We start from the raw sequence: 22,890 nt of genomic DNA, 5'->3' as shown, positions 1-22,890 counted from the left end.
CTAACAACTCAGTTTATTTATCCAAACATATCATTGCTGGTTTATTTCCATTTTATTACGCTACATCTGTTGATAATGATGGAACGTATATTAAAAAAAGAAATCGTTGCGTAAGAAAAAATGCAAGACCGAGAAAGATCGAAAATAAAACGAAGCACTTTTATTTAATATTCAGCGTCCTTAATATATATCATGTAGCAATATTGATTGACTTGTTACCTTGCAAGTTCGTAAAATACCATACAAATAGCGAAATAACATACTCAAAATTAAAATTACAAATCGGTTTGATTTACGCTATTGTTTTGGGACGCCTCTCGAGGTAAGCCTTAATGTTGGGAAGGCCGTTTACTTTGGCCACCAGTTTCTTCAATTCCGGATGATCCTTGTTTGTATCCTGTACCAAGATCGTGCTCAGGTATCCACTGTACGCAGCAAATACGAAATCTGCCCATGACAACTGAGAACGCAGAAACATACTTTTGTATTTTCGGAAAAATAAAATTTAAAAAATGATGGAACTAAAAGGGATGAAATTAAACTTAACATCGGTAATAACAAATTAACACGAACACATTCTCTTGTATGCCGATGATCGAAAATTACTACCTTGCCACGAACGAAGTGGCCGCTATTCTTCTTAACTTGCTCCTCGAATTTGTCGAGATAGAATGGCAGTTTTTCAAAGGCGATTTTCTTAAATTTCTCTTTGAGGACGGGGTCTTGTTCCCAATAGAAAGCAGCAATTGCTGTAAAACGAATTGAGGTTGAAATTTTCAAGTTGTATGTATGTAATATAACATATAATTTTTTATATATAACCCATTATATATAAATCTTGTCTTTACACGGTGGCATGTAAAATTATATGTAAGAAAATGCTGGAGGAAAATGAAAATAAAAAAGGAAAAGAAATAGTTTCATTCCGTATCTGTTCATGGCCGACATATTTTTTCGAGCACAACACCTATATCGTAATACCGATTACTATTGATAGCGACAATAGTTGCGTGTAAAAGCATCGAACTCAAATGAATTTACGTAATTATCAATCGTAACCAACGCGCATTGTTTGTCATTGGCGAGCGACTATTGCCGCAATTATTACTCACCGTGTCTTAAGTCGTCGATAGAATCAACCGCAGTATCGATCTCCATGGCTTCAATTCCATCCGCGCCATAAAGATTGTAATGTTTAGCAAGATAACGAGAGATAGCTCTGGACTGATGATACTTCCTTCCGTCGATTTCCAAAACCGGTACTTGTCCCATGGGCATATCTATAGCGCACACGAGTACTTCCCTCAATTTTGTTTTTAAAATTAGAGATATAAAATGCACATGTTATACAAATTGAAGCAAATTTTTATCATATAACTTCATCACCATTAATTTATATATAAGAAATTGCAAATCCGTTATTCTTGACCGTTTAGTAATTGTCGGGAGGTTTAAAGACGTCCTTTTTTTTAGACAACCTTCCAACACGTGTTTAAGACGTATTCTGACTTACTTTATGACGTAGAAAACGTCTCTCAACAGGGTACTTTTATTAAAAATATCAGAAATAATCAGCGTGTTCTTTTCGAAATAATGGATAATGTTCAGATGCTTGTCGAAATTGTTTTTCTATATTCGATTGCTTCAGCAATATTCGTCAGCGAATATCAGCGCAGTAACGCACCTGCTTTTCTTTTCGGCCAGTCCTCTATTTCAATTCGTACATCCTCGAATTCGATACCGCAATGATGGAACATATATCTGATCGGCTCGCCGAGGCCGGTAATGTTGAAGTATATGAGCTTGTACGTCGGCATTTTTCTGAGGAAATCATAAAAATACATAATACAAAATACAAAACACTACAAAGATGTACGATACATTCTTGTTATCGGCTTCAAATTCAATGTAAACAACATGGTTTGTATAATAATTATTACGCGCAACATGGAGCATCTATCAATGCTCTTTCACGCTCACTCTATTTTAAACGCTATTTTTGAAAACACCTACGTTTCGTAAATATCGTTTACGTCAATCCAGAAATTTAATACGAGATTTAATACGTATCATTATTATGATATTATGATGAATTGAATTACCTTATAGCGATATGGTCTCGACGAGACCACCGAGACTACTGAGAAAGGTTGAAATAAGTCTTCCAACAAACCGTATACGACTAATAAATGTCTCACATTTAGCAGATATATAACTATGTTATATATCACATGTAACTACTACATGGTAAAAAATAAGACGGTAAGACGCAATCGAATATATATTTATACAGATGTAAGAACTTGTTCGGTTATGTAAACTTGTTGAGTTTATGTAAATGATGATATAGGTTTAGCAGAGAGAGAGAGAGAGAGAGGGAAAAATAAAGAATGGGAGGAGGGTAAGAGAGAGAGAGAGAGAGAGAGAAAGAGAGAGAGAGAGAGAGAGAGGGGGGAGGAAGAGAAAGATAAAGAAAAACCTGTTTACCGAGATTGGTGTAGATATATACGTGTGTTGCGCATAAGAAAAAAGAAACAATCGGGAATGATTAATAATATATATAACGATATAATTATATATTAAATTGAATTAGTGAAATTAACGCTGTGTTATACTAATATATAATTATGTATATTAAATTAATCAACGTAGAATTGTGGGGTATATGTAATCATGATATAATAATAATATTTAACATTGGGATATATTGTTTCATAACCCGTGTACGATCAATAATATAACCGTACCCGCATCAAAGGTGCCGCCGCAGAAAATACACTACCAGTGCTGAAAATTTATAATATACGTGACACAAACAACGTATTTTCAGTATGAACGATGAATGTCGGGAGACGGTCATAGTACACCTAGATTGCATATTCAAGAAGTAGATAGAGCTCGAAAAAAGGATGCACTCTGTTTTGCGTCTGTGCATTTTCCCTCACACATGCGAGAGAGATGGAATAAGAGCAGGCAGTTGCGATATATTATTATCTATTCTATGACGACTGCCACTCTTTATTTCCCTTTTCTCGTTTGTGCGACAGAGAACGCACAGACACAAAATAGAGTGCATCCTTTTCTACGTGAGCTCTATCCCTACTCTGGAAATTTGGGAAAACGTACAGTCTAGGTCTATGCTCTTTTTATTTACGGCCCATCCAGACAGGTTGTCTCATACAAAACGTAGATCGCAGGAATTAACCAATCACATTCGATCGTAATTTGTCAATTTCTACGTCCTACGATCTGCATTTGGCATTCTATGTAAACGACCGTTAGATATGCTGGTAGTATTATTATTAGTTTCAAAGTTTCCGCTACGAGCCGTCACTATCTTGAACGACGGATCAAGGTCGTAGTATAATTCGCGATTCAAGCCAGATATATTTTATCTTCAAAGATTGCGAGTCAGACACACGTGTCATATTTTAGTTATAAATTTTTAAGCTAATGTAATCTTTCTCTGAAATGATTGCAACCGGAAGAGATAATCTCAGACTCTTACTGAAAAAATTTCTTGTACGCTTGACATCATTTATTTCTTGCCCGCCCACTTTATCATTGCGAAAACTTTGTCAAGATCGAAATTGTCGGATTAAAAGAGACGTGTAATGAAAGTAAAGATTTATTAATATATAAAATTATATAGTGAAAACAAAAAAATACAATCGCTTCTCACATTCTACCGGGAATTCCGCTTTTCATCAGGAGTAGCCTCGATATTAAATATATCATTTCGAATATCATCGATAGATGATGATAATACTTATTGTCGTGGTTAATATGGAAATATACAACAATCAGCCTTTAGAAGTGTGTTAAAAAAATATGTATTCATAGGTGCGCGGTTCTAAATCTATCGAATAATCTCTCTTACGCATAGATATAATAAAGCATGGTGAAAGGAAATCGATTATATGATTCAAACGAAATGAACAGCGATTTTCGCTGAGGGTCATTCGAGCATTTCGGCGAGTCGCCGCATCGACGTCTTCGCTCGAGAAAAACCACGTACGATCAAAACAATGACATTATTACGCGTCGCTCTGTGGGCGTTTCTCGATCCAGCTCTTGATGGCCGGCATTTCCACAACCTTCTGCTTCAGCTGCTTCAAGTTATCGTACTTCTCGATGATGTCTCCATCTGGCTTCATCATGTAGTTCATGTAGTCGAGCAGGGCGACGAAAGTGAAATCGGCCCAGCTGAGAGCACCGCCGACGAAGTAACCGCCGTTTTTCTGCACCTGAGCGTCCAGACGTTCCAGGTAGTATGGCACTTGCTCCTCGGCCACCTTGTGCTTCGCCGCCTTGGCATTTTCGTCGCTCTCATAATGATAGGCCCCGATCTCTGCTCGAAAGAAGGGAATTGTAGAGAAAAATCTAATCTTCAAGTTGTATCAAAATTGCATCAATATTCGATTGTACAGGTAAGCGAACTCTTAATCGTTCTAATAAGCATAAGTTCCTGAGAGGATCTCGATGACTAAAGCAGTATTGTCCACTCACTTTGACGCAAATCGTGTATCGTATCGACAGTGGCGTCAATCTCCATGGCCTCCCAATCGTCCTTGCCGGCGAGTCCGCACTGCTTCGCCAAGTAGCGGCAAATAGCTACGGACTGGTTGATCTTCTTTCCGTCTACTTCGAGAACGGGTACTTGGCCAAACGGCATATCTGAAGGGCAATAATACGACATGCGAAAATAAGGCATTATTATAATTATATTCGCAACAAGGAGACGTCTGTCTGCCCTTCTTACTGCGGCGAATATTACATCAACGTACTTTCTTTCACTTTTTATTGTATGAGAATTTTCTTACTCGTTCATTACTGTATCAAGCTTGTACATCAAAGGGATCAGACCCGTATATTATTAATAAATAAGAATAAATAAATCAAATATACAATGACACCCGATAATTAGCGCGTCCTGAACGATCGAGTCTGAATTTTAAATCTCAATTTAAACTTCACGATGTAGCTGGAAGATAAAACGCTCGCGAAATCAGTCGGAACGGTGCGTTATTTTTGCGTTCGAGTCGACGACACCAAACGCGACTCGGTTCTTAATTACGACATTATCGCGGCCTATCGGTGCGCTTTATCGAGCTCGAATTACACGACGGTGTTTCCCCAGCATGAATACGCCCATTTGTTCGTGGAAATCGCGCATCGAACACCGGGCGTGTTGTTGTTCATTTAACGGTTCAATGCGGCGCATTGTATCTGCGCGACAATGCCGATTGACCCGTTAGTCGGAGCCATGACGATTGTCACGCAGTAAGAAGCACAGAAAGCTCCATTGTCATTCAAAGCAACATCCACTTCCGCTCCTCCGATTTACCAGAGCGGACTCCCCGCTGAAACGGTAAATATCCCATTGAGAGAACCGGCCTAAGCTGCGACAGTTTGAATCAAAATAACTCATCGCATAATCGCGTTTATTATTAACCGCGACCAATGTCTCGCTCGCATCGCACGCGTTCCTGTATTCTCGACTAAAGGCCGGTAGTTCCAACTTCTTGGTAAGTTACGCTCTTGATAGCTAAATCATACGTTAATCCTTGTTTTGCCTTCAATTTAAACATATTCAAGATAAACATATGATTTGGTTATCAGTTAACTTACCAACAAGTTGGAACCAGCTCTTAAGAGGTTTCAACATAACATCCGGCATAACATCAACATAACATTCAACGACTCAGCAATTTCTCGCGAGTGGACATGATGTTTTTGCGATCAGTATTTGTGCGCGCAGGTGCTCGTCGACTGAGCGACTCTCGAAGAGGATTATCGAGGTGGGATTATGCGTAAAAAAACAGGTGAATTAAATGTTAAATATAGAACGTGTCAATAGCGATTGTCTGGCGGCGCCAGATACACATACTCGGCTTAATCTTCGGCCAATCATCACGGTTGAAACGGTCGTCCTCGAACTCGATGTCGGCGTAACTGAAAAGGAAGCGAATCGGCTCGGCCAGCGCCTTAACGGAAAAGTAAGTCAGCTTGTAGGAAGGCATGTTGCACTGAAAGCAGAAGAGAGGCTCGATTATCCGCCGGTCGTTTTGATACTACGAGTGGGCAACTCGTGGCAAAGTTTGGCGATCTCGAAGACTCCGCTGCGTTAATTCGAAGGATTCGAATAAGTAAATAAATAAATTCTCGTTCGCTTCGGATAGCGTGATTTATCATCCGCTCGAAACAACGAGACTCGAAATTTACTCAAAACGACACAATTCCACTTACTCAAGATGACGCAATTCAATTATCTAATTATCTTCGCGTCTTCGTGCACGACTGAGATATTCAGTCTCGAGTCGATGCAAGTCCGAACTTTCAAGTGGAACTTTCCCGATCGGCCTTCGGCTTTAATCGTCACGATCCAGTTTTTGCTCTTCTTTCTGCATACGTTCAGTCGTTTGAAGAGCTTTTGAAACTCGTCGCGATTCATCGGCTGCGTGACTTCGCGATTAGCGGCGCATACGAATGATAACGATTCGTTAGAAGTCTTTATCAAATGATCTTATCAAACGACGTGTGCGATTAATTTTTTGCATAAGACTGCTTCGTGTGACGAACGATACCCAGAGTATCCATTTCGCTATCTAATTTGTTTCTATTGCCGGCTACTCGATCTATTCGCGGCCAATAAGTCTCGCGCGAGATTTTCGCGTTTGCGCGACGTGTGTCGTCCTCCTCTTCGAGCGACGAGATTTTCTCGATCGCGCTCAAAATTCGCAAACTTCTCTCACGCATTTCCGATCCCGTAGGGACGCCATTAGATGAGCGTTTCTCTCATGGTCGCCATGTATCGTCGCGAGACCGGCACGAACAATCTCTGACCGTGGGTTTATCTCGTCGCAATGACAGGAGAACGTCGGCGCTTCTCGTCGAATTCGGCCGGCTAAGCGGCCGGTTTTTGTAAGAACTCAAGGCTGCTCGAAGTGCTGATTGCCAATATACGGCATGACCGGCGAGAATATCGCTTTTGATTTCTGCCGCTTCCACAGCCGCGATAATCACTGTACTTCGAGCGGCTGCCTTAATCGCCGATTCATCGCGACAAAGCGATTAATTAAACATGCCGGGCCTCAACAATTAGATGACTACGCCGGCGACCTCGATACATCTTTGAGCGAAGCACCTCGCGACGTGCGTCCTCAAATTGTCGCGATAATTGACGATCAGAATTTTCGCCGGCCGGAAACCGCGACTCCTCGATCTCGAAATCAGAATAAGGAGAAGAAAGTACTTACAGTTTCTCGTGCGAATCTCTACGGTCGGAGAAGATGCTGGTCCTTTTCGCAGCGTCCTTCAACGTTAGTCACCGGCAGCAATGTCGGATAATATTCACGGATATTCAGCCAGAGGAGTGGCTATTAAATTACCGGTCCCCTGCCACCTCGGTCATCCCTCCAGGTTCCTTCGTTCCGTGACTTCGCGAATGAGTGTTGGATTGTAGAGAAAGTAACTAGATCAGCGACTTGAAGCTTTGGACATTTCAATTGGAAGGATCCAGAAGCATCAGCCAATCATTCACGAGCTCTCATGGAGGTCGCTGCACAAAACACACCCCTGAATTATTTTCTAGGGTGGTATTCTGGACTTGAGATTTTTCTCATTCTCAAGTTGAGACACTGCAGCAATGTGACGCTGGTACGAACGGAAAACGGAACGTGGAACTAATGGCCGATGCTATTTTTCTCTCTCTCTCTCTCCTCGAAGAGAAAAGGTTGCAAACATCATAAATGTGGGGTCTGTTCTTCTTCGAAGGATGCAATAAGTTAGAATGAAAGAAAATATATATCTGTTTCATTCTAACTATTGCATTAGTTCACAAATTTAAAAAAAAAAAAATAGACCTATAATATTTCCGGACTGCGCATCTTCCCAAATTTCAGGAATGAACGTAGAGCTTACATAGAAAAGGGTGCATTTTGTTTTGTGTCTATGCGCTCTCTCTCTCTCTCTCTCTCTCTCTCTCTCTCTCTCTCTCTCTCTCTCTCTCTCTCTCTCGTAAATCTAACAGAGGGGGAATAAGGGGAGGCAGTTGCAATATTTAAGTATGTGGCAAACACCTAGTTGCAAAATGCAAAGACGGCGACTACTAGTTACAAAGTGCTACTTCCGGTTGCGGAATTAATAGCTGCCATCCTTCGCAACTAGCGCTTGCAAACTATTCGGGAACTATTCGGGATAAAAGAGCGCACTTGCATAAAATATGAACCTACTTCTGAGAACAGCGGTTACTCAGTATGCTTTTTTCCTTCGGTTATCTTATTTGTAACGCTACCGTATTGTTATCGTCATCAAAGAATACTTTCTTGATAAGTCTTACATATAAGTGATACAGAGGATGCATTTTTGAAATGTATATATTGCAAATTTTAAACCTTATCGGAATTTATCCGCTTTTCAAGAATATTCCGCAAACCAAACAATTTTCTTTCACTATTCTTGTTTTAATTCGATATTCTTGAAGTGCTAAATAACTTATCAAAATTCAGAACATATTTGGAGCAGATTTGTGATAAATTTGTCATAGATTTTTGCGGGCGTACAAACCGATGAAATATTTGAGGCGATTAATATTTACTTGAAGAATGCATTCTTCTGCGTATAACGTTCGCTGTGCGTTTAGACTGGAACTCCAGAAACCTTGGAAACGTTTATAACAAGGAATTGTTAATTATCTGTCGTTAAAAAAAATTTCGGTAGGTTTCACCAACTACCGGACACATGCTGAATTCATCAAATGCAATTTGTACCGCTAAAAAATGGCACACGTGATAATTAACCCTCCATTGCCCTCGTATAAGGCAAACGCTCAGTTTACATTTCTTTTTTCTTTAATTACTTAGATGTGGCATAAAAGTTGACTCTGAAACTTTCTGACTTTTTACTTATAACCATTTTGATTATATCTGTATAGTTATTTTCTAAATTATGTTAATACAATTTGTTTAATACGAGAAAACTAAAATTCGTTTTTTTAAACGAGGGCAATGGAGGGTTAAAAGACCAGGGCGAAGGTTCGGAGACATCAACTTCATCTTTGCAGATCGATTAACGATTATGATAATTTCTCTCTATAAATATTTCTAGGTCTAGATATGCTTTGACTAATTGGCGTTTAAAATACAATCGCAAATTCATAGAGTCGCCGATCTCCCGGCATGCGAACAAGTCGTACGAGTGCAAAACTGATTTATTCAATAAAGTTGCATACACGAGTCACTCCCAGTCTAGTCAGATAAGTATGTTACGTGTATTCGTAGAGAGAAAACGAAGGAGTGTAAATTATCCTCGTTGTTAACGCGGGACGCGTATCCCCATGCGGGAGTTTAATTTAACGTTACACGACTGCCGTAACGTTACTTTTATTAGACAGATAAGCTATCTATTTGTCGATTACACGATTATATATATGTACAGCGATAACAAACAATTAAAAAGATTCTGCTGGTAAAAATCCTATTCATTCTCTAGAACTCCTTTCTCTCTCCTATATAAAGTAATCGTAAAATATAAATATACCTCTCTCTTTCTCTCTTTCTCTCTCTCTCTCTCTCTCTCTCTCTCTCTCTCTCTCTCATTCTCATACACCCATTTTCCCCCATATGTGCGATAATATATGTTACAAAACGTACCGTGACGATGATTATGAAGAGAAGGAAAGGAAAAAAGCGACGTTTCGCAACGTTTCAAAGAGCAGAGACAGATATGTGTTGTGTGTATGTGTGTGTGTGCGTATGTATGTGTATGTGTATCACAGTAAAAGTCTCGCGCGTCTCCTCGCGTTCCCGGGCTAGTCCCGTGCGCATTCCCTACGAGTGAAACATCTGACCGATGATGGCGAAGTTCCGCACGGTCGAGTTCATCTCGGCGATGTCGCCGGCGTTGGAGTGCGCGTGCAGACCAGACGAGACGACCGTGGCGGTGTTCATCCGCTGGACATTGTCCGCCACGTAGCTCTTGCCGGTCTGCGCGCTCAGCGTGCTGTTGATGACGTTGAGGTGAGCCTGCGGTAAGCCGCCGATGATGGGGGCGATGACGGTGGGGGAAGACGCGACCGAGATACCGGCGACCTGCACGACGTTCTGCGAGGCCTGGGGACTGTTGTTGTACGGGGGTGCGGCCGGGGGTTGCTGCACGTTCTGCGCCGGCTGGTGATGATAGCTGTTGTACTGCGCCTTGCACTTCTTCTCGTGCACGAATAGGCTGCCGGAGTGGCTGTAGGCGGTGCCGCAGATCTTGCAGGCGTACGGCTTCTCGCCAGTGTGCGTGAACCGGTGCTCCTTGAGGTACTTGAGGCGGCGGAAGGACTTGCCGCAGGTCTTGCAGTGATAGTTGGCCTCGCCGGTGTGGGTGGTGATGTGGGCCTTGAGCGTGCACGACTTGGCGAAGGCGGCGCTGCAGAAGTGGCAGACGAACGGCCGGTCGCCGGTGTGCGTCCTCTCGTGGTTGATGCAGTTCGAGTTGGAGGTGAAACCGCGGCCGCAGTACTTGCATACGTGTGGCTTGTAGCCGGTATGCGTGCGCATGTGGAACATTAGCCCGGTGTTCTGGCGGAAGGTCTTGCTGCAGATGTGGCAGAGGAATCGCTTGAAGTTCACGTCCTGCTGCTCCTTGGCGCGCTCGTGGATCCGCAGGTGCTTCTGCAGTTTGATCTCTTTCTCGAAGGACTTGTGGCACTCCTCGCACGTGTATGGCTTCGACTTGCCGTCGTTGTTGCTCTTCTCCGGGTTCTCCTTGCAGCGCTCAGCGCAGCTGCACACGTTACCGCCGCAGCTCGGGCAGCATTCCTCCTGGCTGGCGTGTGTGTTCGCTTGGTGCTTGGACAAAGACTTCTTCGTGTCGTACGATTTGCCGCAGATCTTGCAGGGGAAACCTTTACCTTCGTTATCGGAGTCCAGCTCCTCCCGAATCCAGCTGTTGATCAGCTTGATGGCCGACTTGTCGTCTGGCGGCCTCTGCGGTTCCGTGCGCGCTTTTGTCTCGTCGTGGCCGTATCGGTCCACGTGACTCTTCAGTCGGTCTTGCCGGTAGAACTTCATATTGCACACGCTGCAGACGAATTTCTTCTCGTCGTGTATCAACAGGTGACGTTGGAGGGATCTCTCGGTGGAGTAGCGTTTGTTGCAGTGTTTGCAATGGTGCAACAATGTTTCGTCCACGTGGTACTCGGGCCTGTCGTTGCTAGAGTCACTGTTCAGCACATCTGAGTCTCTCTGCTCCGTCCGGACGCTGCGTCTCCTCAGCGACTTCGTCGTGCTGCCCTCGCTCTCGCTCTGCGATCTCTCATTCCGCGCTGTTTCCTCGTCCACGTTCGGCGGACACGTTTCTGAGGACTTCGGGCTGTTCTCCAATTTCCTGCGATCGCGTATCTCCTTGAGTATGGAGAACACCTCCTTGGGATTGGCTCTCTTGTGAGCGTTCAGATGTCTCACCATGGTGTCGGTCTTTCTGAAGCTCTTGTTACAGATTCGGCACAGCACCGGCTGCGGCTTTTCCTTCGTTTTGTGCAGATCCACATGCTTGAGCAGCTTGTCCAGGCAGAAAAATTGTTTATCACAGCTTTCGCATTTGAACTTTTTGTCGTTATGAGTCAACGTGTGTCTATCTAGGGACTTCTTACTGGAATAAAATCTATCACATGTCAAACATTTATACGAATCGAATTCAGACGTTCTGTCCACTCTACCATGCAGGTTCCTTCTGATCTTTGTCTGATGCTCGTAATCGCTACCGTCGCGTTTCACGCTCACACTTTTCTTGATGTATCTTCTCTGTCTCTCCTTGTGATTCTTCAGATTCTCCATAGACGTGACCCTCTTAAACATGGTCAACCTTCTTGTTCTGTAAGCTTCTCTCTTAGCAATCTTCTCGTATCCTACTTCTTTAGATTTGTTAACACAGTCTGGATCTGGTTCATTATCTACCAGTATGTCCTCCGCACAATTGATTTGATTAAATGCATCCATGATTTGTTCATGTTTCATGATAGTCTTTGATGCCGCAAGGAGACTCTTCTCTGTATTAATTACATTGCCCATGCTTGGTTCTGCGTCTTCCAATTTGATTGTATGAGAGATATAAAATTGTTCAGTCTGACAACTCTGGTCCTGCGAAAGAAAACAGATGCGATGAACACAGGATTCAACAATGCAGGAATTAGTATTTAATCGCGGGATACCTTTGTAGAAATGCAGTTACCAGCGACACTCCTCCTCAAGGCTTTACCATAGAGCTTCCTGAGCTTCATGTCAGCCTTTTGACACTGCTCTCTCAGCTCGTAGGCGACGTTGACTTTCGTCATACACTCGAGACAGATGCTGGTGGGCAAGCCATCGTCCTCCAGCACCTGGGTGTACAAAAATCGTCTCGTCACCAATGCATGAAGCAACTAAAGCCGAGACCTTCGACAGTTGAACACGCAAACAAACCTCCACACCGCCGCATAAGCGCAACTTCGTCGACAGTTCGGAGACGCTCGGGCTGTTCGGGTCGTCCCAGCTCTCGCGAAAGATGCATCGATTGTTGTGATCCGCGATCAGACAGACACGGCAGAGACTGGTGTCCTGCTGACTCAGTCGCGTCAACATCTCGCTGTCAACCTCCATCGGGCCGCGCGACGGAGAAGTGAACGCCAAATTCGCGATGATGTTTTCACGGGATCGGCGAGTCCCGGAGCAATATCATCGTCGAGACTCGGAACGCTGGTACAACGTCATGTTCTGGCCTTCGGATCCGTGTATGTCCACAATAACGAACGAGGTTAGGAAGTCATCAGGGATGCTTTTCATTCGTATTAACTAGTACATGAAAACTGTACCAGAAGAATGCACTAAACTCGTTCATTGGCTACGGACTATTTTACAACGTAACCAATGGCTGCATCCAGCAGACTCAACAGTTGGACAACATTACTAGATTTTCCACTGAATCTCGCTCCTGATTGGTAAATACTTCAGGGTCTATGAAGAATCTAAAAGAATGCTCCAATCACAGACAATAATCACTAAGCGCTCTCTGAAAAATCTATATTTGTCTCACTTTAACTTATTGCACCAGTTCAACAGTGCAGCTACAAAGAACAAAAGTGAGACAAATATAGATTTTCTCACTCTAGCTTATTGCACCAGTTCAGCAATGCAGCTACAAAGAACGGACCATTCTGTACTCGGTTCGACGACTAAATTGGATTGTATTTCCATATAGTAGCATGTGCTGTACGAAATACAAACATTGATTCCAAAAAGTCAAACATGAAGGAACAATATAAAGAAACTGATGTTACCCGCAGGATGTACGTATAAATTCATTTTTATAGCAATCAATAAAAGGTAAAATGTTGAATTATACAAAAATAGGGCCGAGCTCATTAATTTCAAGTGTCAAAATATGTTGTTAATCACAATCCTACAAAGCCTTGAAGTTTTAGCTGTTACTCTTTCTTTATCAACAAATTATTATGTATTTTCTATACATCTTTTTATACATTCTTCATATGTAGTTCCAATGTATCTTTTGGAGTGGACAGCAGACACAACATGGCACAACAAGCCCATATACATGTTGTTGCTAAAAACTTGTATAATCAAGATAGCAACCACACTCCAGTTCCTTATGGTGCACTTGATGATCGCATGGTATTCAAAGATTTTTATATTTTCTTTCTATTAAAGGAAATAGAAAGTCTGAAGCTAATATTTCTATTTATAGGGAACATGTTCCAATACAAAAAAATGTGGCACATGTGAAGGCAAACTAAATGATTGTGCAGGACATTTTGGTTATATAGATTTAGAACTACCAGTCTTTCATGTTGGTTACTTTAGAGCTATCATCAGTATATTACAAACAATCTGCAAGGTAATATCAAATATAACCTGACTGAGATATATAAGCTTCATTAATAATAATGAATTTGCAGAAATGTGCTCATGTCATGTTATCACCTGAAGATAAGAATTATTATTTGCTAAAAGTTTTAAACCCAAATTTGGGATATTTGGCACGTAAAGCACTGCGTAAGCAGATTTTAGAAAAGGCAAAGAAGACAACAATATGCCAGAATTGTAAGGAAATCAATGGTACTGTTAAGAAAGCTGGAATGTTGAAAATTGTACATGAAAAGTATAAAAACAAAAAGAAACAGGAAAATATCATTGAAGAAAAATTGTTATCGGATTACCGTTATGTAGTTGAACATAACAAAGAGATAAAAAGTATACTGCAAAGCAGTGGATTGGTTTTCACTCTAAATCCAATACTAGTAAGATTTAAACATTTCAAATTTTAGAATTTAAGCTATTTATTTTAAATTATTTACTTTTTAAGCTATTTATTTTATACTTTAAATGTTTTTCAGTACCGTATATGTAACATTGTACATTATTTTAAACTTGACAAAAATTTTGTTTAAGGTACTAGAACTATTTGAGAGAATTCCAGTATGTGATATCCCACTGTTGCTAATGAATCGAGAACATACATTACCTCAGGATCTGATACTGACCAGAATCCCTGTTCCACCTATTTGCATCAGACCTAGTGTTGCATCCGATCTGAAGTCTGGCACCAACGAAGATCCTTTAACAATGAAATTGTCAGAAATCATTTTTATCAATAATGTTATTCAGAAGCATATGCAGTCTGGTGTTAAGGTGCAGATGTATCACGAAGACTGGGAATTTCTCCAATTGCATTGTGCATTGTATATTAATAGTGAAATGTCTGGAATACCTCTTAATATGCAGGTAAATAAAATCCAGTTTTTCATTAGTTTTCATTAATTATCTTGTCATACTTTTCTTAACGAATATCCAAAGGCTGGGTTTTTCTTTTTCTTTTTAATAATTTTCCATGACTTGTAGCCTAAAAAATCAGGCAGAGGTTTAGTGCAAAGGTTAAAGGGAAAACAAGGTCGTTTCCGAGGTAACTTGTCAGGAAAACGCGTCGACTTTTCTGCTCGTACGGTCATCTCACCCGATCCGAATCTTAAAATTGAGCAAGTAGGTATCGCGAAAATCCATTGAAATTATATCTCACATATAAACGGACTCATTCGATTAATTATTATTTATGCAAGGTTGGCGTACCTTTGTACATTGCAAAGATTTTAACATACCCCGAGAGAGTCAATCCGGCGAACATGGACTTAATGCGCCAATTAATTCGCAATGGTGCGGATGTACATCCCGGGGCGAACTTTGTACTACATCAGAAAACGCAGAGGAGAATGTACCTTCCATATAGTAATCGGAACAAAGTTATCCGAGAGTTACAGGTAACACATTATCAATTTTATCGCGAATTAAAAAGTTAATTTTAAACTAAACTAAACACTAATTGAAAATGCTAGATTTAAGAGATAAGCTCTAGCTTGAGACTAGATTTAACGAATGTTTTCTTCGAATCGCTTTATTATACTCTTCATTTTGCACAGTATGGCGATATCGTCGAGAGGCATCTCAGAGACGACGACATAGTGTTGTTCAATCGGCAACCGTCTCTGCATAAATTGAGCATTATGGCGCACAGAGCTAAAATATTGAATCACCGAACGTTCCGATTTAATGAATGTGTCTGCAACCCTTACAACGCGGACTTTGACGGCGACGAGATGAATCTTCATCTACCTCAAACCGAGGAAGCGCGGGCGGAAGCGTTAGTGTTGATGGGGGTGAGTTGTACTCAGCCTGAAACACAACTGAATGTGATAAGCTTCTTATTCTAAGCTCGAAACTGTAACGCATTTCTGGCAAAAAATATATCTCGTCGAGAATCATGATAACATTTAAAGTTTAAGAATTACGTACAATAATGTAAGAAATGCCTGAAATTATGTTACACTTTTAGGCTTAGAGCAAAAAGCTGGAGACTTACATCCATTGTGTTTCGACCCTAATTAACACATTGGTTGCCTGATTTCCAATAATTAGTTCAATGCTTCAGTTCAAGACAACAAAGATATGATAAATAAATGCGATTGATGATGCATATGTTCATTAATTGGTCCCATTGGCTCTCCATCGGCTGTCTATTCAATTTATTACATGCAGCTGGTTACTAGATTTTACGCGTAAATTTATAGCTAGTCACAGGTGACCACTACAACACGTGGCAGTCCACGTGTTAATCGAATAACATATGTAATGATACAAAATTATATTCTAAAGAAAAGCATCATTTCATGTCGTAGAACAAATCCAACTTAGTCACACCTCGCAACGGCGAGTTACTAATAGCGGCAACTCAGGACTTCATCACTAGCAGTTATCTCTTAACGAGGAAAAACACGTTCCTTACGGAGGCCCAGGCTGTTTTATTGGCTAATTGCTTGATGAATGACGCTGATAATCTCGTGTCTGTAACTCTGCCTCCGCCTGCGATAATAAAACCGATCAAAGCATGGACTGGCAAACAGATATTCGGTCTGATAATGCGACCGAATGAAGAATGCCCGGTTAAAGCGAATCTAAGGACAAAGGGCAAGGCGTACACCAATGGCGAAGAAATGTGCATTGAGGATTCTTGTGAGTAACGTCATGGTGGCTCTCTCATTGCGATTGTCATACTCCTTGATCTAATAAAATCTACTTTCCCCCACGCAGTTTTATTTTGTTTTGATTCTTGTAGACTGTCCATTTTGATAATTTGATTGAATATCATAGCAGAAAGTCTTTATTATTCTAATTAATAATCATTATTGTTATTGATAATTTCTCTCTCTCTCTCTCTCTCTCTTAAGAAATAACTTTATTGATATAATTAACCGGATTTTATTATTGATATAATAAACATTAAAATAAATATAATTAAATCCACAGATGTCCTCATTCGCAATTCCGAACTATTAGCTGGTTCAATGGATAAGGTTACATTGGGCTCGGGAACGAAGCAAAGTATATTTTACATTTTGCTGTGTGACTGGGGCGAAGATGTCGCGACTTTAGCTATGTGGCGTTTAGCGAGGCTAGCGAGCTGTTATATCACAAACGCAGGATTCTCCATCGGTATATCTGACGTCACGCCCGGTCATGGTCTGCTTCAGGCCAAGGAAGAACTATTGAAGAACGGGTAAGAGCGTTGTGATCTTGCATTGACATCTCCGCAGATTACTTAAGTTGCACAAATGATCAAAATTGTGTGATAATTTAGTTATGACAAGTGCACCAATTACATTCGGCAAATGGAGGAAGGAAATCTAGTCTGCCAACCTGGATGCACAAAAGAGGAGACGATGGAAGTGAAGATACTGAAGGAACTTTCGGCAATTCGTGATCACGGTGGCAAGGTGTGTTTGAAGGAACTCGCGCCCGGCAACAGTCCTTTGATCATGGCAATTTCCGGGAGTAAAGGCAGTTTCATTAATATCTCCCAAATGATCAGTACGTTCAATGAATAATAATATTAAATATGATTTATTAAATATAATAAATATTAAGTATGATTATAATGAGCACTCAAATGATCATTAAGTAAAATAAAAGTCAACACAGGATGACAGGTTGTGAAATTTGTTTGACAACTTGTCGAGAGCCATGCAAATCTTAAGTTTTAAATTTGCTCTTGACAATTATTAAATAACTCTCTCAACTGCGATCCTGTGATGGCTCTTATTTTACTTAACGATTAATAATAATGATAATAGGATGAATACAATAATCTCCATAGTTCTAATATATCTAACGACACCACCGTGCCTATCAGCCTGCGTAGGTCAGCAAGCCGTCAGTGGTAAAAGAGTGCCGGACGGATTCAACATTCGTTCATTACCTCATTACGCGAGAGGTTTAAAAACACCGTCTGCCAAAGGCTTTGTAGAGAATTCATTTTACTCCGGGATGGTTGGCCCAGAATTCTTCTTCCACACTACTGGCGGTAGGGAAGGTCTTGTAGATACCGCCGTGAAGACTGCTGAGACCGGATACATGCAGAGAAGACTGGTGAAAAGTCTGGAGGACTTATGCTTTCAGTACGACATGACCGTGCGTAACTCAATGGGTGACATCGTGCAGCTCAAGTACGGCGGAGATGGGATGGATCCGACGTACATGGAAGGTACGTAAGAGTTTGATCAGTTATTACACTAACGTTCGATTCTTATTTACCCGATTGATCCTTTACATTTATTCTCAGCGACTGCATGTCGCTAGGACTACTTCTCTTAATTCTTTTATTACGAACCGACTTTATTACATGCTCACAGATAAAGATTGGCCACTGGACTATCAAAGAGTGTTGGAGCATGTGAAAGCGAAATCACCGCACAAGGAGGAGATACCTCTGGACGGCGCTGATATAACCGACACCGCATTCCAATGGTTCGCTGACTCAGAACGGTTTAGCAGTGTCGAGGAGGAGTTGAAGGACGATTTGCTGTGAGTGCGAGCGGCGTGATTGCATTGATTGTTTCAAGCAAATCACGGAATTTGCGAATTGAACGATTCTCTTTTCAGCGTGTTTTTAGAATGGGTAGGAGACAGGATAACGCATTACCGCCAAAACATACTATGTCACTCGCCAGTGGCACTGCAACCCGGGCGTTTCACTATCTCACAGCTGGAGGAATTCATTCACACGTGCAACGAGAAGTACATGAGAGCGCGGATAGAACCGGGCACTGCCGTAGGTGCACTCGCCGCGCAGAGCATCGGAGAACCGGGCACCCAGATGACCCTGAAGACCTTCCACTTTGCTGGTGTCGCGTCTATGAACATCACGCAGGGTGTACCGCGCATCAAGGAGATTATCAACGCTAGCTTAAAAATCAGCACTCCTGTTATAACGGCACCGTTGGTGAGTGAAGATTTTTTCTTAATTGAATTGATTCTTAACTGAATTGGAATTGAAAACTAGTATTGAACCTAAAAGATTCAAGTGCAGCATTGATTCAGCTAAAAAGAACAGGTCTTTGGCGCAGAGCGCGGAGAACGTGTACGTTCATTTGCAGAACGTTGGATGGTTAGATGACATTTTTCTCGACATACTTTGGGTCGCAGTCGATGTCCAATGGGAGAATTAATTTTTGAATAACTTTCATAAGAGAAGGTTCTCTCATCGGACGTGGAATGCATCTCGAGAGTCGTTCAGAAGTGCAAATGAGTATATATATGAGTATATATATACGTGAATATTTTGAACGCTGACTAGTCTTTCTTTTCTCTTCTGCAGATGAACGATACGAGTTTCGAAATTGCCATGCGAGTGAAAGGGCGAATCGAGAAGACTACCTTAAAAGACGTGGTGGAATACATCGAGGAAGTGTGCCTGTTCGACGATCACTTCCTTCTGATAAAATTGGATACCGACTTGATCAAATCGTTGAAGTTGGAAGTGGACGTTAACTCTATATGTTATTCGTAAGTATTCTTGCAGATCAACGAGGTTGACACCTCGAATTAGAAGATCGTTTCTCATGTAAACGCAATAATTGCTGAACAACAATCAAGAATTTGTAACTTCGCAGAATCTGCACGTCGAAATTACACCTTACCGCAAAAAATGTATTGGCGAAGGGTGATTCTATCATCACTATCCAGCCGAGTAAGCAGAAATCAAACAATGAGCTTACGCAACTGAAAGAGAACCTGCCGAATGTTATAATAAAGGTACGAAATAACATTAATATGACGAGATACATATCAGAGGCTTTATTCTGAACGCATAACGAACGATATAGCAGTATTCATAGTCAGTCTTTGTATTTAAGATCGTTAAAGTTTGAGTTCATTGTCAAATCTGTACGAATCGTTTAATTCCATATATTCATAACATTTATATTTTTTAATTTATAGGGATTGCCATCGGTTGCTCGAGTGGTTATAGACAGTCACGAGGACACCGATGGCAAAATGAAATACAAGTTATTCGTCGAAGGAGATAACTTGCGGGAAGTTATGGCGACGACTGGCATTCTCAGCAAGAAGACAACGTCGAACAACACTATGGAGGTAAGAGGAACCTTGTTTCGACAAACCTCAGATGACATGATGATGCTCATCGATCTACTGCGTTAGGTTTACAAGGCACTCGGAATAGAAGCAGCGAGAACAACCATCATGACGGAAATCGAATCGGTAATGGAGAATCATGCGATAAGTATCGATCATCGGCATCTAATGCTCGTAGCGGATTTAATGACTAGCAGGGGAGAGGTACTCGGTATTACCAGACAAGGTTTGGCGAAGATGAAAGAGTCTGTCTTGAACCTGGCATCGGTGAGATTCTCAGTTTTTCGTTAACATATTCGTTACCGGCGTTACATCACATGATGCCTCACTTCAAGTTCATCTTTACTTAAATTTTTTTAATTTTTTATACGTAAATTTTTACTTAAAAATGTTTTTACTTGAAAATCTAGGCTTAAACATTTACTTAAATTTTTTTTTTATTTTGCTTAATATGCTTCACTTTTACTTAAACTTTTTAATTCTGCTTTATATGTCCGTCGCGAACGTTACATACAAATGACAGCGATTATTTTTTTTCCTCGATTGAGCTTAGCTTTGGTTTATTGAAAATAATAAAAAACATTTCTCTCTGGAACGTATTGTTTGTTGCAGTTTGAAAAAACGGCGGATCACCTATTTGACGCAGCTTATTACGGTCAAAGCGACACCATATGCGGCGTGTCAGAATCGATTATAATGGGTATCCCAATACCAGTGGGCACAGGACTCTTCACACTACTTCACAAATATCCTTTTCGTATTATATTTATAACGCAATGAATTTGCTATTATTATTTAAAGTCCCCCTGGTCCCTCGCTGTGGAACTTCTTTTGGATGATGATGTCAAAAGCGAGAAAATCCATACCGAAAATTTCTATTAAATGCTTTTACTATTATTAATAAACAGTATTTTCCTTAATAATTAAATACAGCGGACAAGGACGAACCGCAGAAGAGGACACCTTTATTTGACGATCCACAGTTCCATAAGAAGACTACAAAGGTTACCACAGGAAGTTAACTACAATAATCGTAATGTAAATAAAATTTATAATAAAATATTTAATATTTCCAAGTCTGTTAGATTTTTAACATTTTAAAAAGAAAACATCGAGATTCTGATGAAAAAAAAAATATCTTTACCATATAACATCGGTGTGCACTGCAAGTTTTATAATAATCACTTTTATAATGTAATGATTTAAGTTTTAATTGTATAACGTACAATAATCTTTTATACAAATGGAATGCTGTAGAGTAGAGTATATGCCAGTGGATACATTCGGTTGCTTGGAAACCGATTGTGTTGTTTGATCTAAATCTGTCTCATACCCGTATAATACTCTCTCGTAATATCCAAAGAAAAATGTTTAATAACGTGTGACGTATCGAATTGAAAATATCGGGAGGGAAGAAGAGTATCAAGATGGTGAACGAGAAGGAATTTTGGACAGAGATTCGAAAAGACATAGCGCGATACAAGAAGAGGAAACCACGCGTTGTTCCTGCCTTCACTATTCAGGCTCTGCAGGTGACGCATTAAGCTATACGATGACAGATTTTCTTCGTCAAATTTCTTTTAAATAGAAATATTTAGATAAAATGTGACGGATATTATGATTATTCCAATACAAAAGCGTTGAAAGATATTTCAACCTTGACACCCAGGAGAACACGATCGTTGCGAAACCGCCGCGATGCAAGCCATACAAGCCTCGTCCACCGAAACCGTCGACCTTTCGAAAGTTCTACAAACGCGGCGCGCTGCCCATCTCCTTGGAGAACGACGGTTACGATCAGAAGATCAATTGGAAAGTGGACATAGAGGACTTGGACTTTCATCATTATCTGCCGATGTTCTTCGACGGATTAACGGAAACGGAGCAACCGTACAAGTTCCTGGCGGAGCAGGGGATATCGGACATGCTAGAACACGGTGGACCTAAGATCTTACCAGTTATTCCTCAACTGATTATTCCTATTAAGAGTATGTTCCAAGATTCAACCCGAGACATATACACATGCAGAAGACAATGCAATAATGAAGGACCAAGAACCAATCACAGGTCCAAAGAAACCAGTTTTTATTAGCATGTACAGTAGATTTAAGAGGAATGCAAATTACACTTCTACAATCGGCTATTATCGTCCTTCATTATCGCATTGTTTGATTTTAACAAAGTTAGGAAACTGTAAGTACTCTTGAAAAGTAACAAGTCACTTCCCAATCCTGGACTTAATCGAAGAGCCTTACAATCGTTTTTACTTGACGTGTAGAAATACCTATGCTATATATTGAAAATATTTTCGTCAGACGCTTTGAACACAAGAATGCCCGAAATAATCTGCACTACGATGAAGGTCCTCCAACGTCTAGTACGTTCGGCCGATTGCATCGGTGAAGCCCTAGTCCCGTATTTCCGGCAAATCCTACCCATCCCTAATTTACTCAAAGACAGAAACGGTAAGCACGCCGAGAGACTTAATTTCTCCTGCAAAACCATGATATTCCCGAAGAAGAATAAGACACTCGTAATTCCAGTTAATCTCGGGGAGGGCATCGATTATTCACAGCAAAGGGGGGAGAACGCGGCGGACCTTATACAAGAAACGCTGGAGATACTGGAAAGATACGGCGGTGAAGATGCGTTTATAAATATTAAATATATGGTTCCCACCTATGAGTCTTGTATGATGAATTAACAGGCGGCAAATAACACATCACAATCCGGGATGAGAGATCTACTCATTATTCTTTGAAGGCAATGGACATTGTCGCACAAGATCAAAATACATGTAACTCATATAAAAAGGATAAAAACGGTATCATATTAAACATTTAACTAGATTGAGTTATCTCTCAGTAACAGCAATGCCCAGGACGAATCTAGAATTATTAGGTTATTTTACCGTTAATATTATATA

General features: G+C 40.8%; 5 protein-coding genes across 6 annotated transcripts; 2 read left to right on the top strand and 3 right to left on the bottom strand.

The window, feature by feature from the left end:
* Positions 1–136: 136 nt before the first annotated feature.
* LOC105189017 (glutathione S-transferase) lies at positions 137–2,283 on the bottom strand. The gene is made up of 5 exons (XM_011150824.3): positions 2,103–2,283; positions 1,685–1,821; positions 1,113–1,280; positions 610–749; positions 137–460 (listed from the first exon to the last, which is right to left on the bottom strand). Exons 2-5 carry the CDS (start codon positions 1,815–1,817, stop codon positions 293–295), a joined length of 609 nt encoding a protein of 202 aa, XP_011149126.1. The 5' UTR covers positions 1,818–1,821; positions 2,103–2,283; the 3' UTR covers positions 137–292.
* Positions 2,284–3,817: 1,534 nt separating this feature from the next.
* Positions 3,818–7,462, bottom strand: LOC105189018 (glutathione S-transferase). The gene is made up of 4 exons (XM_011150825.3): positions 7,260–7,462; positions 5,891–6,029; positions 4,510–4,677; positions 3,818–4,351 (listed from the first exon to the last, which is right to left on the bottom strand). The coding sequence occupies exons 2-4, from the start codon at positions 6,021–6,023 to the stop codon at positions 4,038–4,040; spliced, it is 615 nt and encodes a 204-aa protein (XP_011149127.1). The 5' UTR covers positions 6,024–6,029; positions 7,260–7,462; the 3' UTR covers positions 3,818–4,037.
* Positions 7,463–8,851: 1,389 nt separating this feature from the next.
* LOC105189019 (zinc finger protein 271) lies at positions 8,852–12,783 on the bottom strand. Its single transcript, XM_011150826.2, has 3 exons — positions 12,450–12,783; positions 12,200–12,367; positions 8,852–12,128 (listed from the first exon to the last, which is right to left on the bottom strand). The coding sequence occupies exons 1-3, from the start codon at positions 12,624–12,626 to the stop codon at positions 9,831–9,833; spliced, it is 2,643 nt and encodes an 880-aa protein (XP_011149128.1). The 5' UTR covers positions 12,627–12,783; the 3' UTR covers positions 8,852–9,830.
* A 354-nt stretch (positions 12,784–13,137) lies between these two features.
* Positions 13,138–21,021, top strand: LOC105189020 (RNA polymerase III subunit A). The gene is made up of 20 exons (XM_011150827.2): positions 13,138–13,312; positions 13,520–13,655; positions 13,729–13,878; positions 13,940–14,281; positions 14,433–14,765; positions 14,883–15,020; positions 15,098–15,295; positions 15,455–15,691; positions 16,211–16,544; positions 16,839–17,088; positions 17,170–17,399; positions 17,722–18,072; positions 18,221–18,392; positions 18,471–18,810; positions 19,186–19,373; positions 19,481–19,622; positions 19,809–19,964; positions 20,031–20,231; positions 20,577–20,710; positions 20,896–21,021. The coding sequence occupies exons 1-20, from the start codon at positions 13,272–13,274 to the stop codon at positions 20,984–20,986; spliced, it is 4,164 nt and encodes a 1,387-aa protein (XP_011149129.2). The 5' UTR covers positions 13,138–13,271; the 3' UTR covers positions 20,987–21,021.
* Positions 21,022–21,099: 78 nt separating this feature from the next.
* LOC105189022 (parkin coregulated gene protein homolog) lies at positions 21,100–22,694 on the top strand. 2 transcript variants are annotated; one of them, XM_011150831.3, is made up of 4 exons: positions 21,100–21,496; positions 21,634–21,952; positions 22,280–22,429; positions 22,508–22,694. In XM_011150831.3, exons 1-4 carry the CDS (start codon positions 21,392–21,394, stop codon positions 22,666–22,668), a joined length of 735 nt encoding a protein of 244 aa, XP_011149133.1. In that variant the 5' UTR covers positions 21,100–21,391; the 3' UTR covers positions 22,669–22,694. The 2 variants fall into 2 exon arrangements, with proteins under 2 accessions (XP_011149133.1, XP_011149131.1); XM_011150829.3 differs by having other exon boundaries at positions 22,280–22,694.
* The last annotated feature ends 196 nt before the right edge of the window (positions 22,695–22,890 follow it).

This window comes from Harpegnathos saltator, unplaced genomic scaffold, assembly GCF_003227715.2.
Source record: "Harpegnathos saltator strain DR-91 unplaced genomic scaffold, Hsal_v8.6 scaffold1, whole genome shotgun sequence".
Classification (NCBI taxonomy): domain Eukaryota; kingdom Metazoa; phylum Arthropoda; class Insecta; order Hymenoptera; family Formicidae; genus Harpegnathos; species Harpegnathos saltator.
The sequence above is the reverse complement of the archived record's forward strand: the minus strand, read 5'-3'. Positions and strand labels throughout refer to the sequence as shown.